The sequence below is a fragment of the Heterocephalus glaber genome, unplaced genomic scaffold (assembly GCF_053883595.1).
Source record: "Heterocephalus glaber isolate CG9 unplaced genomic scaffold, H.glaber_assembly_v1.0 deba00001457, whole genome shotgun sequence".
Taxonomy (NCBI): domain Eukaryota; kingdom Metazoa; phylum Chordata; class Mammalia; order Rodentia; family Bathyergidae; genus Heterocephalus; species Heterocephalus glaber.
This window is the reverse complement of record NW_028258305.1, coordinates 3130903-3149482: the sequence shown is the minus strand read 5'-3', so window position 1 is coordinate 3149482 and position 18580 is coordinate 3130903. Positions and strand designations below refer to the sequence as shown.

The 18580-nt window shown below is 36.1% G+C and overlaps 1 protein-coding gene across 3 annotated transcripts in view; it reads left to right on the top strand.

The window, feature by feature from the left end:
• The window catches only part of Meis1 (Meis homeobox 1), a 136614-nt gene that overhangs the window by 97741 nt on the left and 20293 nt on the right, over positions 1–18580 (top strand). For all 3 annotated transcript variants that reach the window (XM_004849949.4, XM_004849953.3, XM_021262531.2), the window contains one exon: positions 14688–14764. In XM_004849949.4, coding sequence (XP_004850006.1) covers positions 14688–14764 — 77 coding nt within the window. The remainder of the gene's footprint in view (positions 1–14687; positions 14765–18580) is intronic.

The following is an 18580-nucleotide window of genomic DNA, read 5'->3' as shown; positions in this document are numbered from 1 at the left end:
TAGAATTTTCAGACATTATAAGTACATAATAAATGTACTTATTATGTCTTCCTTCTTTTCTTCCTTTTTTTCTGGAACTGGCTCTGAATAAATGTGGAAGTCATAGTGGCTGAAAGGGAGGCTCTGAAGTGGTGTGGTTTTTGTTCCTATGGGAATTAGTTTTGATGAGTTTCTGGTTTTCTGATTCATCAGGAAAGCCAGCATAATGAAGAAATCAAATAAGAATTAAACTGATGTTACTTGCCAGGGTTTATTTTTTGATTCTCAACAAAATATTAAACCCTGTAGGCAGATTTCTGAAGAGAGGAAAATGTCTATGCAATTAGTTTTCTACCCCTGAAATCACATGTACAGCATTTTCCTGCCTCATTAATAGTAAATCTTTAGTGAGTTAATCCTGTTGCTCTAGTATTTCCATAGCTGACACTTTACTGAACATGTATCTATTCAGAGAAAAGAAACATGGAACAATCAAGAGACCCTCTGCCATTCACCCCAATTGTGCCTTTTTCAAACAGGGGTAAATGCTCTAGTGGTAGTTACTCAGTGTAGGTTTCTACTGCATAAAATGTTCTAAAATAGGGCCCTTGAGAGCATCCATTATCACATATTGGTTAACATCACAGATTTTTAAAAATCCCAGTTGCACTGGCACCATGAAAAAAAAAGGCTTTCATCTGTAAAATCTAGTTTCCCTTTGTTATTAAAATAAATGAAGCCATTAAACAAAATATATGCATGTAATAGTTGAGTTCATTTGGCATCATCAAAATGATGGAATTTTGCATTTTAAAAAATTGGTGCTGCCATTTTAGATTTGATGTGAAGCACAGACTCCAAATGTGTTGGAGGTTTCTGAGACTTTATGACACTATATGTATTTTTCTCTGGTTTATATACTCATTTATGGATCTGGACCGCCTTCAACAAAAACTCATTCTGTTTAAGAGAGCTCAAAACAATAAAGCAACAGCATTCTACCCCTCCCCAATCTTGACCAAATTTATTAATTATAGCTATTGATGAGCTCACACTGTGAATGTGCTAGAATTAAAATAATTTCCAAATACTTTATCTCCAAAGGTTTGTTTTTAATTACAGCGGCATTTGGTTGGCATGCAAAGGCGAGTTCTCACTCTTGATCTATCCTACTTGGAGCCCAGGCCAAAGGATTCTCTGCTCCCTTTTCTTGAGAGCACACTTTTCTGCCAAATGTGGCTCTTGTCCCCTGCCAAGGAAGGTGGGCGAACTGCCACTTCTGACTTCCAGCCACCAAAAGACAAAGGCTCTCAACGTCCCTTAGTCCAGTGAGCCAGCATGAGCCTCACACTTTGACGAATCTAGGTTATTGATTCCTTTTCCCCTATAGACTTTATAGCATGCAATATTTTCTCAATACTTCAGTCAGTCACTCAGGTTGTGTTAGGCACTTACAGGAATGTGTGACCCCTCAAAGGCCACTGGAGAGTCATTTAAGTATCCTGACTCATCTGTCTGAGGGCAGAGCACTTCTACATTGTCAGTCTTACTTCCTGCACCTTGTTTTTTCAGCCTTTTAACTCATTTTTACTCTTTTCAAACAAATGTAGTGAGTATTTATTTACTTTTGTGAAGTTCAGATAAACTCAAGAGGAGTCATGGCTGCATATAAAACATCTGATAGGGAAAACAGAACCTCTTTTCCTTTTAGCAGGACCGGCTACATCACTTGTAGAGAATGTGTAATTTTCTACATAAATTGTGGAGAGCTTCTTACAAAAATTATTTCAAGATGGTGACAACAGCCTGTGAAGATAAGCATAGACCTTTCTATGTGGGGGGCCCTGTGTCACTGTCCTGTGTCACACACCCATAGTGCCTGCCCTTTCTTTAGATGGCCTCAAAGTGAGTTTTTCTGGAAAAGACAATTATGAAAAAATATTAAAATTTAATTTCACACAAGAAAAAATTTACCAGAATTACCCAGTCCGATCCCTGCAAATTGAGAACTGTTTTTTAAATATATTTTTTTACATAGATTAGTCCGACTATATGAATCATCTCAGATTCAGCTACATTACACATGAGTATATGCCAGATACTATGCTAAGCAGTTTGACTGCCACCCGTTCTGCTATCCTTATTTTACTGATGAGAAGGCAAGTCTCAGAGAACTGACATGCTTTGATTAAGGTCAGACAATTAGTATGGGTTCTGAGGGCTTTAGTTACCTAGCTAACTCAGCACATCTAACTGTATCTCTTGAAGCCAATTTCTCTTAAATGTTGTCCCTTAGATTTGCCATTTGTAAAAGTATAACCACATCACTGAACCATAAACGGACTTAATGATCACTCGTGTGACATAAACAAACTGATGATTCTGCACATAGACCTAAATTCTTTTAGAAAGTGATTTAGGAAAGGGGAAAATTAGGCCCCTCGTATATGTAATTAACAACCTATGTCACTAATGAAATGACAAAGAAAAACATTAAATAAAGCAAGACTGTATGTAGTTGTTTCAAAGAGGAACAAACTAACCCATCACTGGGTAAAGATAGTTCTTTCCAAAAGCCTGTTTTAGAAGGTGCAAATGCCATATTTAAGACATTTTAAGAATTATCAGTTATATTATTTATACCAGTTCATTAGAAATGATGATAAACAATTTAAAAGGTGTTTTGCGTTGTTTCCTTTTAGTTCTTTGTTTTATCCTGGGTGTAGGGCAATGCATGTTTACACATTAAAACAAGGCTGGGTCTACTGCCTCACAGTAGGTTTTTGACAGATGTGGTTACAGCTTTTTAATTTATCATTAACAAGATAAACTTTGCACTTCAGTTAAGTGTAAAGACAGCTAGGTTGGGGAGTAGGAGGCCTGGACGCCAGGCCTATAAGCTACAGCCTTGGGGCCACATAACCCTGCAGGACTTGCCATGTGTCTATGCTGAATTCTGTTTTTGCTCCTATAGAATGGGAAAGCAATATGTGTTCTTTCAACCACTCCAAGTAATTGTGAAGCTCAAACTTGGTAAAATATAATAAAAGTTCTTCGAAAATATAAGATGTTATACAAATATGAGGGATCAAAATCCTAAGAAGGGCGGGCAAACTGGTTTTTAAATTAACGTTGATTGAATATCTCTATTTTTGCCAACTTTATCTGATAATCTTGCTGCTGATAGATCTAGTTCTTCCTCCCACTCATCTAAGGTGGTTGTGAATAATCTGTGATAGAGAAGTCTACATCTCTGCTGCCATTCCCCTGTCCAGGCTGAATGAACCAATGGTCAAGTGTACTTTGGGAAACAAACACTGGGGATTTGCCCAAATTTTGGCTAAAACTCTTCTCTCTTATGTAATCCACTCTGGAGACAGACGTGAATTCACATCAATAAATACTTTAGGGAGTTAGAAAGAGTTTGCTTAAGAAGGTTCATAAAGATAAAGATAATCTTATTACTAAAACAAGTTAAAGTTTTTAGAGTTTTTTTTTTTCTTCTTAAGGGGAAATTCTCTTTAGTTTTGATTGTAAGATAAGGGTTTTGTTATTAACCAAGATAAAATATAGTGCTGAATAATCTCTCACATTAAAAATTGAAGTGTATGTTACAGAGAATAGAGATAATTAAATAGCTTAGACTACAATGGGTAAAGGGAAGAGTTTTTATGAAAATTAGCTTAGTAAAGGTAAATTGCATTTGAATCTTAACTTCAGATCTGGGTGCTCTGCTATTTGGCATATGTTGAATTGATAATGCCTCTGTGTTAAAGAATTCTGATTGTTTCTTTTGCCTCTCTCACAGCTTATAAAAATGCAAGCAGACCCATCTAATGAATATTAATGGCAGTGATGTCTAGATAACACATAAACCCCCTGGATCTTTGGACTTTGGATACAGTAGTCAGAGAGGATTTCTATGGCTTTATTTAATACAAGATTTACATACTTTTAAAGAATAAACATCATCGTAATATTTTAATATCAATATTCCAAAGTGAAGATTTTAGCAAAATAAAAAGCTTAATTTTCCCTCCCCAACATTATATTCACCAAGGTCTGCATTTTAAAAGACAGGAAACTGTTAGCTAAAAAAGAAATTAACTTAATCCCCCTTCATTAAGTCCCAGTCTTTTTTTTTTTTGTTACTTAGAGACAAGTAATAATTATACCCATAGCAATGCAAAGCATGTTTTATACTTTTGTTACACAAAAGAACTGCAGTTGTGAAGGTGACAGTAAAAGAAAATGAGAACGTTGATAAATACTGATTTTTTTTTCCCTGAAATTTTCTGTAGCTCTTGAAAGTAAATTTCACTCAGGTATCTGAGAGGCGTTTTAATTCATTAACTGCAAAAATCTACACATGTGATTTTAGAAAATGTCAATCAACTAGTAAACAATATTTTCCCAGCTAAGGTTACAAACACAGCAGCCAAGTGGGTGGAAAATATCTATAATGTCGAAATATTCCAGTTCTTTTATAATGCATGAAAAAGTAGGCATTTTTTTTTCAAGTTACTATCTTTTGGATGGAACTTCTAGCAAACACACAGTAAATCTCAGCATTGTGCGCTATTTAAAGTTCTCTCTCTCTCTTTCTAGCATTCTGCAAGGACTTTTTGAGTTTTAGCTTTACAAAGAGGGGCGAATCATTAAAATGTAGTTTGTACCATTACATTCCATTATTTGTCATCTTTATGGCAGTTCTATAGTTTTCATTGCACTTTTAATGGTAAGCTTGGTCAGGAGAGGTGAGCGGGAATGTTCACATACTTGGCTGTGAGTGCTGCTTCAGAGTGTCTGCTAGCTGGGCTTCAATCCACGTCCCTGTAGATTTTAATGTCCCCACAGACTGCTGGCAGCCTGCTTCCAGCTGTGGCAGGCATGATGCAGTGAATTGCTTTTGAATGTTCTTTACTCAAATAGGCAGTAATTACAAGCTTAAAGAGGTTTAGTGGTCCAGTAAACTACATAATCACCCCTGAATTAGCCTGGGCTCATCAGTTGCAGTCCAGCAAGCTCGAGTCTGCTGTTTGTATGCAGCCTTGATCACATAGCAACCTGATCAGCAGGTGTGGAACAGCCAGAGTCCCCCATAAACACAACTGTCTACTGGGGACAATGATCTCTAATGAGATGAGGCTACACCATCACTGTAATTTAAGTGGGAAAATTAGCACTACAGAATGAGCACCAGATCCAGGGGTCTTGAGTCATATTGGGAGCAGCATGAGTTCTTCATCTCTATCTTTTTCAAAAAATCCCTGCATCAAATGTACCATTCACTGTTTTGCTTGTAACATAGGGATACTTTATTCTTCATACAAGGATTTTTTTTCCTGAATATTTAATATTGGATAGGCCATCTGTAAAAGTAATAATGATGGCTGTCAATAGACTCATTCCAGAATGGTCTGATAATATTTCATCTTCCTTTTCTTTTCTCTTGAAGGTTGCAAAACGCTTTAGTTTTTAAAGTGGAAAAGTGTTCTTCAAGTTATCGATGGGTTTCCTTTTAGCAGGCATGCCCTCTGAAACAGCAGAGGTGGGCTGAATGTAGTATGAAAAAAGTTCTTACTTTATTGGAGTTCATTGTATAAATCAGTCATGAACTTTCTTTTCACCAGAATGGTCCAGCACCCAGTGTGCTGTTGTTTTGTTGTGGTTGTTGCTTTGTTGTGGTTGTTGCTTTGGAATTCTTGGAGGAAGAGCTCAAGGCTAAGTTTCCCTCTATCCCTCCTTCAGTTCTAGTCACTGCTGAGATGGAGAACTTGAATCTTACCACCCTTGAGTCAAGCACTGAGAAGGGAACTTTTGCAACAAATAACCCAACAACATCCTGGAATGGATTTGGGAGAAACGCTGATGCTAGGGAAAAAAAATTAGAACAACATAGAAATTAAGGTTATGGGCTGTGGAACTGACTTCTCAGGGTCAAATCCCACTTCCATCCTTCCTGAAAGTAAATTAGATTCTGTGCCTCAGTTTCTCCTTAAAAATAGGTACAAATGCTTACCTTATAGACTCATCAGGGTTAGATGAATGAATACAGAAAGCAGCGCAAACAGTGCCTCCACAGAGTAAATACTACATAAATGTTGGTTACGGTGAGCAGAGCCTGTACTGTTTGGGGAGTTGTAGAATTAAGTGAGAAGATGAATAATTGTTGAAAATGGGGCTTCTGGCCTTCTGAAGTTTATCTGAAATGATCTACTTACAATTGCTGTTTGAGGAATTTGGGGTGCCTCTGACTTCAATAACACTTGTTCATACAGCAAATCTTTATGGGCGCAGAACTGGGCTAGTTACAACATGAGTGAAAATAGAATTTGTGTATTTATGAGTAGTCTACTATAATGAAATGGCTTTGAATGTAATTTTCCTCATATTTGATTAAGAGTCATGTAAGGAATGAAAGTAATTGGAAACACATACACACCCCAATTTATTTCAAACCAGAAAATATAAGGCATATTGGAGTACATTTGGATGGACTAGTAGACATTTGATTCTATGATCCTTAAAAGCATTCTTGAATATAACCTATTATCATTCTTATGTTTATAAGCAAAGCTACAAGCACTAATAAAATGATGGACATAGTAGTTCCCTTGAGTTTTCTATCTTACAGCAGGATCTACTTTGGCTTCCATTTATGGAACTGAGTTGTAGAAATAAAAGACACACACACACACACACATGCACTCCCATTAAGAAAATAGTTTTCTTATATAATGAGTAGCAGTCATCTTTTATATTCATGATTAACTCATCAGGAATGAGAGAGATTGCTCCATTCATCATATAAAAGACAAAATAGTTTGGAAGTAAAAATTTCCAGGTAGCATCAAATTCCCACTTTACTACTTACCGGCAGTGTAAACTTAGGGAAGTTACCTTTTTGAACCTTCCTTTTTTCTCTGTAAAATGAGTATAATCATTGTGCCTTCTTCTGAAGACACATGCATACATACGAAGTATTTGGAATGATGCCGGGCATGTCCTCACATCCTAATGCATGTTACGATGACTCTTTCTACCACTCTTGCTAATACTACCAAATTATTATTATTAAAGTACCTTTCACTGAATCTCATGGAGAATATAGAGAAAGTCCTTGTGAACTAACTTCCATCACACATCCCCTTTCCCCTTTGCTGCCTGCTCCCAGAGCAGAAGTGGTGGGTATTGAGGAGGGAATGATGGGTAGGAAAGTGGCAAGCTCTTCCTCACTACATACCACAAGTAGTAATTTTGTTCATATTCCTTTGTAATACATACCTTTTTGGTTTGAAAGTGGAATAAGGAAGTGGGAAGCATCAATGGGAGTGTAGGCAAGTAGGGGAAACTCAGAACAGACCTGACACCAGCATCAGATACCCGTGAGTCCTAGGGCATGTTTCCTGACCTAGACCTCGTCAACCCTCAGTTTCCCAGCTGTGAAGAGAAAGCCCCGTTCCTGGAGTCACCAAGAGTCCCTGACATAATGTATGCCATGCATTTGTAATACTAATAATTCCGGTGAGCTGTTATGTAAGATGGTTGAGAAAGGACACCTAAAAGTGAAGCATGAATTTTCTTCCTTACCTCACCCAACCCCATGCTCCTCCCATCCTGTTTTTCCTTAATGGTTATTTTTGAATTTTCTTTCATAACCATAATCTTCCACTAAAAATTAATATTTGAATGTTCACTAATATTCATAACTATTCAAAATAATGTTAGCACCCTTCATGAATCTTGATCCTTTTAGGAAGAGAATATACATAATTGCTAATTTAGAGCCTTACATCTTATGCATATACTTAAAAATAATTCTGTAACATATATGTATAAATATATATATATGTAGCTGATAAAGGATAGATTGAAGTTTATTATTATAGATTTGTAAGCAACTATCAGAAAAAATTCAAATAGAAAGTACTATAAATTCTCCTAATATAAATATATTTTTATTTAGTGACTTTATTTTACATTTAATTTATATTTAGAAGAAATTGAAAGATATGAGAAGTGAACCAGGCAGGACATTTTAGTATTGATCTTTTATAATTGGCTATAAAAGAATGTTTTTCCTGTTGTCTGGTAGAAAAACAGTCTCATGCATACAAAATTCAAAGATTGTGACAAAGTATTGCTGCACAGTGTTCTACTTTTCTTACTGCACCTATATCACTTTCAAATGATAGGATCAAGTTTACAGATTCCTACCTGACTTTCCTATTTGCACATCTCCACTGGGAACTTTTTATAGTCTTGCTGGATGTACAGGAAGTCAGAGGAATTGTCTGCAGGTCTTCAGGAAAAGCGGGTGCTAAACAATTACTGGACACACTTAGTATGAGCACTAGGCTATTAGGAGTGATGACAGAGAATTAAGAAAATAGGTCAAAATTCTGTGACTCCACTAATGATGCTCAAACATTTTTGGCTTCCTACCAGCACAGACACCATCGTGATTCCTTCTTTTGATTCCAGGCAGTGTGAGGATGCAGGACTCAACTGCTATGCATTCAGACTATGTTCTTCCACTGCACGGTGCATTGCTTTTGTAATGCAAATGCAAAGCACAAAGTGTCTCTTTGATAATGTGCAGTCAGAAGACAAAAAAGCATTCACTGAAACAGTAAAACTAATTCATAAAGCTGAAAGACAATAGGGAAGCATTATAGATTTTTTTTAAAGGAAAAAAGTATCCTAGATCAATGTAATTGTCACAGTGTAAGCTATTCATAGTCAATGCATAAGGGGAAAATGGCTGCAAGTTTAAAGTGAGAGAAGTTTTATGGGCAAAAAATTAGGTTAAACAAATATAAATATATTTGGTTAGCAAATTTCTGCTTATCTTTTATATATATATAAAATATATACAGCTGGTTATTTTAATTTTTAGATCTGAAGTATTCTTTAGTGGCAAAAACTCAGAAGTTTTAAAAGGGTACAGAGATCTAATGGTTAAAAGCCATATGGTAGGATTTTTTTTTTCTTTAAAGAAAGTTTCTCTCCATCACATACCAGAGTTTAGCCCAAGGTCAACTTATATTAATGCATTAAACTTAGCTGTGGAGGAGGCATAGGGCTGGAGGAAAAAGGATAAAAGAAGTTCCAAAATTGTTCTTCCAACATATTCTGCCAAGCAACAGAACATTGCCTTGATAAGGCTTATATTGGACAGTTGCCATAATTCCTCTTGTTAGATCGGCTCCTCCAGTACCTATTCCCATACCTTTTAAAGTATAGCATGTAACATTTTGCTTGAAAATTGCTTCCACCTCTATTGCTTTGTTATAGCTGTTTTGCAGTTTCAGTATAGAGGCATTTCAGTGTCACAAGAAATTACTAATCTGAGGCTTGAGAAGGGGCAGTGTAGCCTTCCATTATCTCACCAGAGAGCTCTGTACAGGATTATTTTCAAATTTTCTAGTGCCATTACAATGTGCTGTTAGAGTGGGTAAGGTGGGGAGGGAGGAGATGTTATTGAAACTTGGTTCCCAGGGCAGATAAGATAAAGTTCATCACTGTCTTGGCATCCACATTTGCAGACAGTGGTGGACATTTTGATGAAAGGAGTCCATTTGGTTGAGGATGTTGTTAAGATATAAGGCTAGACATTTTCTGAATGTACTGTAGAGTTTCTTTCATTACCCATTGATACTCATCTGAAAAAGTCTGCTTGATTGTTTAAATAAATAAATTTTCTTCCAAGGTGTTGTAAACTCATAAATACCAGATAACCAATATCAGTACCTCCTCTCCCCTGCCAACCTCAATAGATAAAATTGGAAGTGTGCTTAGCTAACTTTCTTGAGAAAGCTACCATTTTCTTTCTGTCACTTTCATTCTTTGCAGCCTGTAAAATGACAATTCAGACTTAACTTTTAAATAAGCTATTTTTAGACTCCCCCCCCCTGCCCAAATTTCTTTATTTCCATTATTCAGGACACATACTCTGGGGATCATTTTATACTTTGATGGAAAGATTAGGCAATCACTCTTTTCTGGGTCATTATTAGAGGTCATATTGCAGATCCAGAAGCACATGAAGAGTAGCAAATAGTCTAGAAGTCAGTGTTGATTATTGAAATAATGATCATTTTGTGGGCTCTTTAGCTGGGCTTCTATTACCCACTACCCACAAGTCACTTATTTCCCTGTTAACTCCAGCATCTCTTCCCCAGTGAAAGCAGCCTGATACATGTGTGCAAGTTTAATGCTGAAAGGAAGGGTCAGCCTTCCCCATACATAATCACTGTTTTATGGCTTTCACTCTTTCCTGAGGTGTTAATGCAGATCAAATGGGAAACACTCGAGACAGAACCCTTGTAGCTACTAGTCTGCCTAACTCTCCCCTCTCAATCGTTAATTCTTATTGTAAGATCTAAAGGTAATTTTGTTTGCTCTCTTAATGCCTTGCAGGTCTCCCAGTGGCCCTTACATATCCTTTCTCAAATTCCCATCTTGATCAATTGTTTGCAAATAATTAAGCTTTTAAGAGATAATGGCAGGAGGCTAATGTACACAACAAAGGCAAGGTCTCCCTTGCTGTCTATTGGACTGTGGTCAAATTTACTCTGATATACCAAAGTGATTAGGTTGATTAGTATACCAGGCAGGCGCAATAAGTCTTCCTTTCAGGAGAACCTACTGATCTTTCTTAAACAAATGTTCTTGTCATTAAGATGCAATAAAGCACAAGTATTCAGGAAAATGGACAGGAGTGGCCTTAGTTGCAATAGTTTGTAAAGAGTTTCCAGTTTTCTCCCTAAAATGACACTTTTCAGGGATCACCCTTTAGCTCTTGCAAAGTGACATCTGCTTTTGCCCATTGCATGGCCTCACAACCCTGTGGATGGAACAGCAACAGGGCTCTGGGTGTTTTTACAGCAGCCTTGCCTGTGGCATGTTGGCTTTTTGTCAAGTCATTTTTTTTAATTCTACAAAGGAATAACTCATACTATCCACAAAAAACTTATCTAGTAAAGATGCATAGGATTTAAGATATTTAAACATATTGAGTTTCAGTTGAAAAGCCTTCTTCTTCGTGATTTTTGTGGATTAGCTACATGAAGTCATGTCTTTCATGTGATTCTAGCCATTGTAGACTTTTTTTTTTTTTTCAGGGAACTGAGAGTTTGTGAGACAGCAAGGCCAAGAACCATGAGAGACAAAAAAAATAACATTCAGTAGACCCACCATAGACAAGAGTTTAGGAATTTTGTGGATACCTTTGTTCCCTCCTTAACAATGGCCAAATTATTAGGACTTTAATTTTGCTCAAGCTCACTCATTTCTTTATAAATATATAAGAAAACATATCCCAAACAACTAAAATTGCTTAATGGAGACAGAGTTCTGCATTTCCATAGCTTGAGGCTGCCTAGCAATTATGCTGCATGAAATTAGACACAGTTTGTTCCAATTACTTAAAATCAGATCACATGAAAAGTGACAGAGGGAAAAAAAAGATAGACCTTTCTCATCTTATGATACTTGAATTATGAAATCAGCAATTATATGATGTGAAGAAACAACTGAAATTTGCTGAAAATTTGAGGACCATATCATTGCACTTTAATGATATACAATTCAGGCAATTTTAATGATTCAAAGAGAATTTTCCTAACACCACTTGCATAAATAAAACGTGACCTCCACTTGCCTTATAAGAATGTATGTAAAACTTGCTCACAAACAGGCATGCAAAAATACTTTTGAAAACACAGGAGAAATAAATTACTGTGACAGTTGTCAATTTCCTGAGTAACTAAAGATAAATGGCATAAATATTAATTTTTATCCAGTTCTGGTCATAACATTAAGACACCACTAACAAGACAGGGCAAAGGTGTTGTTATTCAACTCTGGTGAAGGGAGAATGTTGACAATTTTATTTGTTCTATCAAAAACCGCTGAAAGAGATTTCCATAGGACCTAGAAAACTGTAAGCAAACAGTATTTCAGAAAATGTTGTGGATTCAAAATTGTTTGTGTACATGTCCATAACTTTAGATGACAAATAATGTCTGTAGCTGGATGTTAAAATTTGCATATTTCAGAATCCAGTTAATAATTCGTTTTGGGTAATGCCATAGGAGCTGCTAGCATGAATAAACTTTAACTTCAATGTATCTTAGAATTCTAGATGACAAAACTGAAAGTTAGAAAAGTTGTCCCTTGTTCAAAGTTGCATAGTCAATAAGTGGCAGTATAATTTATACAGTCTAGTGGGATCATTTATATTATGTACAATTCTCCAACTAGTACAGATATAGAACTACTTTATATCAGATTATAATTCAATATTATGTTCATAAGATATGAGATTCATTTTGTTCCAGTTGTGTGAAAAACATACAGCAGTAGCAGTAGCTATGTTTTAAACCTGAGGGAAATGGGTAGCTTTTAGCTCAGGACCCAATCATGAGATTTTGGTTACAATTGCCAGTATTATTTTAAGTAGAGTCATTGTCACCTATGCTCTTGGGTCTATTGTGAGATTTGTATACTTTTATTTGAAAAGAGTGGGTTGACATCATTTTGAACAATGAAACAGAGAAAGTAGTGTTATGGTTCTCAAATTGGATTCTTTTTACTTTCTGTGGGCTTTGAAAAAACGTATTCATTCTGGTGTTGCATCTGAGTGGGTGGAGAGTACCTATGTATCTTGATACACACCTCCACAAATATTTACTAATTTCCTCTTTTGTGCTAGTCTGGGCTTTGAAAATGGAGGATGAAGAAGGCAAGGTGATTGGAGAGCTGGTATAGATGGATGGGAAGAGACAGCCCAACAAGGAAACACATAATTAAAACAAGTGACTCAGAGACTGATGCTTGCTAATCAAGATATAAGAAAAGGATTGATATGAGATGTCTGAGAAGGCAGGGTAGTGGACAGTGGGGAAGCTAAAGCTTGACCTTTGAGCTGAGCTCTGAAAGTAACATCGGACCAGGAACTTGAGTGATAGGAAGAAGCTCCTCTGTGTGTTGGAAGAACAGAAAGGAGGATGGTGGGGCGGGGCACAGGGAGGGACAAGGGAAAGAGGAAAGCAATGAAATCTGAGAGGTGGGTAGGACTGGATGGTGGCTTGTCTCAAGGACAATGGTAAGCAGTCTGAAGGTTTTTTATAGGAGACTAGCAGGAATTATTCAAGGCAGCTGTCACATTCTTCAGTCATAGTGAGGCTTATACTCTCCAAGGGAAGGAGAATATGTCACTGACCCATGACTACTGCTGGCCAACCTGTTCTCTGGCCAGTTTCTTCACCTGTAAAAGAAGAGGGATGATAGATTCCATTTATGTCACTCAGAGAGATACAATGGGGATTGATTACCATCCTGCCTGTAATAATACTTGGAGCTCTTTGGAGAAAAGTACTATATTCCATGAAAGCAAAGCCTTATTCTAATTGTGTATTTATTGATTAAGTGACAATTAAAGACAATGCTTATGGGAAAAATTGCTATATCTCTGCTTTCCACAAATGTATCCCACGTGTATAGATATAGAACATATTTAAACTTACATGTATGAGCATTGAAGTGGTCATTAACAAGTCATTTTAGCATGTCTAATCAGACATTATTAATAAAATTAAAAGGTATGTTAATTAGCATTTAATAGACCAGAATTTAGTTTCTGTGGCATAAATAGTTAAATTAGGGGTTGGGGATGCCCTTTTCCATTTAAAATAGAACAGATGGTTGACTCTCAGAACAATTTTGTCTTGGGAGAATTTATGGAGAAGTTATGCTTCAAGCCAGCCAAGGTCTCCTTAGATGGAAACTATACCCTCTGTTGCTCTCCTAGACTTTAGAAATGTGTATTTCAAAGTTAGATATACTCCAAAATGTATTTCTGCCAAAACTCATTTCAGTAGATTTCCAAACATTCTTATAAGAAAGTATGAATTATATTTTATTATCCAAAACTGTAGGGTTTTTTTTTTTTTGGTACCAGGGATCGAATTCCAGTCCTTGCCCTTGCAGGGCAGGCGGTGGAACCACTGAGCTAAATCCCCAGCCCAACTGCAGTGTTTTTTATCCACGCTCTCTCATTTGGAGCATGGCTGGGCTTATTCTTAGCATACAAACTATACTGGTCAGCCTGTGTTAGGAATCCCAATGTGTGTTGACATTCAGACATGGAAACCAACTTTGGTTGAATTGGGTTCGTTTGTGCTTTGCTGAAGAGCTAAAATGAATACTCAACAATATGGTATTTTGGAGGGAGACTGTCTTGCCTAAATACTGGGGTTATTAGCTTTTAGAATGGTTCTTTAGAAGTTAGAATGGTTTTTTAGAACCATTTAGAAAAGTTTCTTGCCATGAAAATATTAAATCAGGATGATATGCTTTTAATTGATAAAAAAATGGCTTGTCTTTATTTGAATCCTATGAAACATGGTGAAGATCATACTGAACTTTCTGTGTTTGCAACAAATAAACTTGTTAAAGGATAAACTCAGAATCAAGGTTCTGCAAGTATCCTAAGTAGCTATTTATACACTTCACTAATCTTTGTAATTGCCTTGTCTTTTACTGCCATTAATTAGATGATGTAGTATTCCATTAATAAGAGTGACACACCTTAGCATTTTTACCTTTAATTATAGACTTCACTAGATATGTAGGTTATTGACAAAATGGCCTAAATATTGCCTGACATACACATATATATTTTTTTAAATCTCTTTTAGCATCCTTACCCTTCTGAAGAACAGAAAAAGCAGTTGGCACAAGATACAGGACTCACCATCCTTCAAGTGAACAATTGGTAAGTAATTTGGCTTTGTGTTTACACACAATCTGTTTCCCCCTCTGGCAACCTGCAGCTAATGTTTTGCATTATGAAGCCACACCCAGTTGCTGCTGCTTTCTCCCTGGCTTGTTGATCCAAAGGTGAAAACAAACTGTTGACTGATAGGTGAGAACACTTTCTAGTATGGAAATAAAGCATTGTGTTGTCCTCCACCTCCTTTATGCACTGACAGGCTTTATGTATAGAGTGAATATATGTTTAATTTACATTCACTATGGCTCTGAAACTGTATCACTCTATTGGCTTTTTTACCTTCAAGTTAATCTGTAGGATGGTAATATCCTACTTGCTATAAAACAAAGTCTGCTATTCCATATCAGTCAGTTTTAAATTCATCAGTTAGATTTTGGGGGGTTGTGCATTAAAGGATGGTCTAGTCTCTTCTGTTCAACTTATCCCCCAAATACTGAAAGGAAGAAATGATTTATCTTTCTACTTTGAAGCTGTCCAAACCTGAATGTGTTGCAAGGCTGTGCTATCCTTATTTCTAAATGAAGTGTAAATTCCTGATTTGGGGCAAAGCTGAGGTTTTATACCAAGTACCGCCCAATGATATTTTGACAAAGTACAGCAGTATAGCAACATGACTTTGAGAAGTCTGATTTATTACCCTTTGTGAGTGTGGTGAAAGCCAGGTTTTATGTCGTCACCCAGGACTAGTGTCATATTTGAAGGCTATCGAAATCCAATATCCTCTAAAACTAAGTGTATCTAATTAATTGTCCTAATATTTTTAGATTGGTGTTTATGATGGAGAAACCTTACCTTCTTTGAATTAAAATCCAGAAAAGGCCCAAAGCCTGGTTGGGAAAAGGGGAGAACTGGGAATGCCAGTTTGCAGACAGAAGTATTTCTTTCTATTCAATAAGTGTTAAAGATTAATATTTCAGAATCTCTGATTACATGGCCTAATCCATTTTGGTGAATAAATTTGTTCTTGATGTCCATTGCACCTACATTAACAGACCCTGCTCTGTTAGAAAGCCTGGGAGCCTTTGGGAGAGATTTCAGATATATTAAACCCCATTACAGAAAATGTAATTTCTGTCAATATAATCCCATGTATTCTTCAATTTAGTATTTTAGAGATAACAAGCTACTTACAATATATTTGCCTTTGGAGGATTAATTTACAAAGTGCACTATCTGCAAGACACAGGCAGACTCACATAAGCATTGCTTGTAAGGGTTATCAATTTCTACGACCTTACTGCAGCCTTGAGAGATCAATTTTTGCAGCCCTTTTAGTCACTGGATAGGAAGCCAACCAAAAGCATGCTACATTTAAATGTGTTACTAAGAGTTTTGTGACTCCTGAGGTTTTTTTTGTTTCTGTATTTGTACCTAATATTATATTTTAATTTTCAGGACTATTGATACAGCAAATTTGAACTTAGTTTTTCATAGGTTCTGGATGATATTATAGGGGATACCATCAATTTTACATGCACACCTAAACTCACATATTTTAAAACTTAAGCCAAGGTGACACAGTCTTAATACAATGGAGGCTGTACAAACTTTCTATTTCCCTGAGAAATGTTCTCATTTGAAGGTAAAGGAGTGGCAGGGCAAGCTCGCTAATTAAGGAACACTAATGCGCTGCCTTTCAGGTGATCTATCAGACATGCCATCTCTTTCTCCTCCGTGGTGCTACCAAACTCCATTGAGAAACATAGTAACCAGAGAATAGATTTCAATACAAGTTGCTTTCTATGGGTGGATCATCTTATGAGATATTTCCTATGAGTTCAGGGGCAGGAAAGAATTCCTATAATATCAAGCAATGTATATGAGATATAATAAAAATTATGGCAAATGTTTAAATTTAAAAATTACAATAAAAGACACTTTGCAATTAATCCCCTCAAAATATTCCTCCTCACTTTGAACACACTTATCCCATCTTTCTTATCACTTTCTGAAGTAATTCTGGAAGACCTCTTTCATGATGGCTTTTAGTCATTTTGTTATGACTGCTTTAATGTCCTGAATTGGTTCAAAATATTTACCTTTCATAGTCATTTTGACTTTGGGGAAAAGCCAGAAGTCACATGGTACCAGACCCAGTGAATAAGGTGGATGAGGACACACTGATGTTTTCATGAGCCTGCCTTTCTGTTGGATGGCACTTAGCAACAACATAACAATGGGATAAGGGTGTTCAAAGTGAGCAGGAGCCTTTTGAGGGGAATAAATAGCAGTGTGTCTTTTTACTATCATTTTTTAAAAAAATTAAGCCTTTATTGTGTATTTTGATCATACCTCACATGTACTGTCATTTTCCATCTCCCTACTGGAGAGCAACAGGTCCTAGTCGGTGATCACAATTTAACTTACTTCATCTTGTAACTAGAAAGGAGAAAAAAAAGTCTTTTAAAAAATGATAACATTAAAAATAATTTTAATGTTCATGCAGACTTTTAACTTCACATTGATGCTTAACTTGGCTCAGATACGTAGTTTAAAAATCACTTTTACTTAGTTATTTAGGACAAATCACAGTTGTGCGTTGACCTGGCACTTTGTGTACTGTGTGTGTTCTCTCTTGTCCTTTCTGGATTTAACAGTGGCTTTTGCTTGTTACCTCATTGCTTTGCATTTGGCAATTGTTTCAACTCTTAACATCTTTGCTGAGAGAATGTCCATAAAGTAACTAAAAGATAGGGCCGGGGATTTAGCTCAGTGGTTCTGCCGCTTGCTTCGCAAGCACAAGGACCAGAGTTCGATCCCCGGTACCAAAAAAAAAAAAAGTAACTAAAAGATATAAGAGCAATTGTTTTACTTAAGTTTGGTGAATAATGGCATTCCTGTGTTTAATTTCAGTTGTAATGGTTTATTAATTTTCATCTAAACCTTCTCTTTTTAAGGAGCTGGTAATAGATTTATTTTTCTTTAGGCTTTGAGTAGATGTCATCATTTTGAAACCAAAGATGTCAGAGAATCTCAAACTGTGGCCTATTGGAAGACGAAAAAATCAAGAAATTATAGAGTTGTTCTCTTTTTACTTTACTGTAACAAATAAAACTACATGAACCCTTTTTGAGAGCTTCTAAACATTTTTTCCTTTACTGAGCATAGGTCCATGATGTTATTTCCTTCCAAATATAATGTTTTTAAAAAAATCATTACTGTTTTAGCATTTCCCCCTTCACTTCATTTAGCCACAACTTTTAAAAATTTGTTTCCTCCATGTTGAATTTCTTAAAACTTGTTAACACACATGTGCATTTTGTTATGAACTCTGAGTCACTGTTGAAGAGATTTCATAAAATGCTGAAGGGCAGGTTGGGTGTAGATCACTCATAATTATTGGCCACAACATAATATATTGGAATACACAATATGCTAGTGAAAAATATAAACTCCTGTCTAGTTGTTAGCTTGTCATAGGAATCCTGCTTTCAGCTTTCAGTTAAGCTTTGACTGAAAAATGAGACAAAAAGTTTGATGCCTTGTAATGGTTCTTTCACTTCATCACTGAACTAATTTTATACCTTTTTAGTTGGTATAAGAGATATATCTTAATTGCCTTAGCTGACTAGGCTAAACTCAATGGAACCTGAGAAAGAAGGGGACAAAAGAAAAAATTTCAATGCAAAACAAGACAGATTTGAATAATTAAGAGAAAATTTAGAGTAGAAGAAGTAATTGTGATAACTTAAATTTGGCCTACTTGTCAAAATGAAAACAGAAAGAAAGAGTTTTAAAGTTGGTTGGCATTAGTGATTATAGCATTTAGACCCAAAGATAGAGTGTGAAATTAGAGAC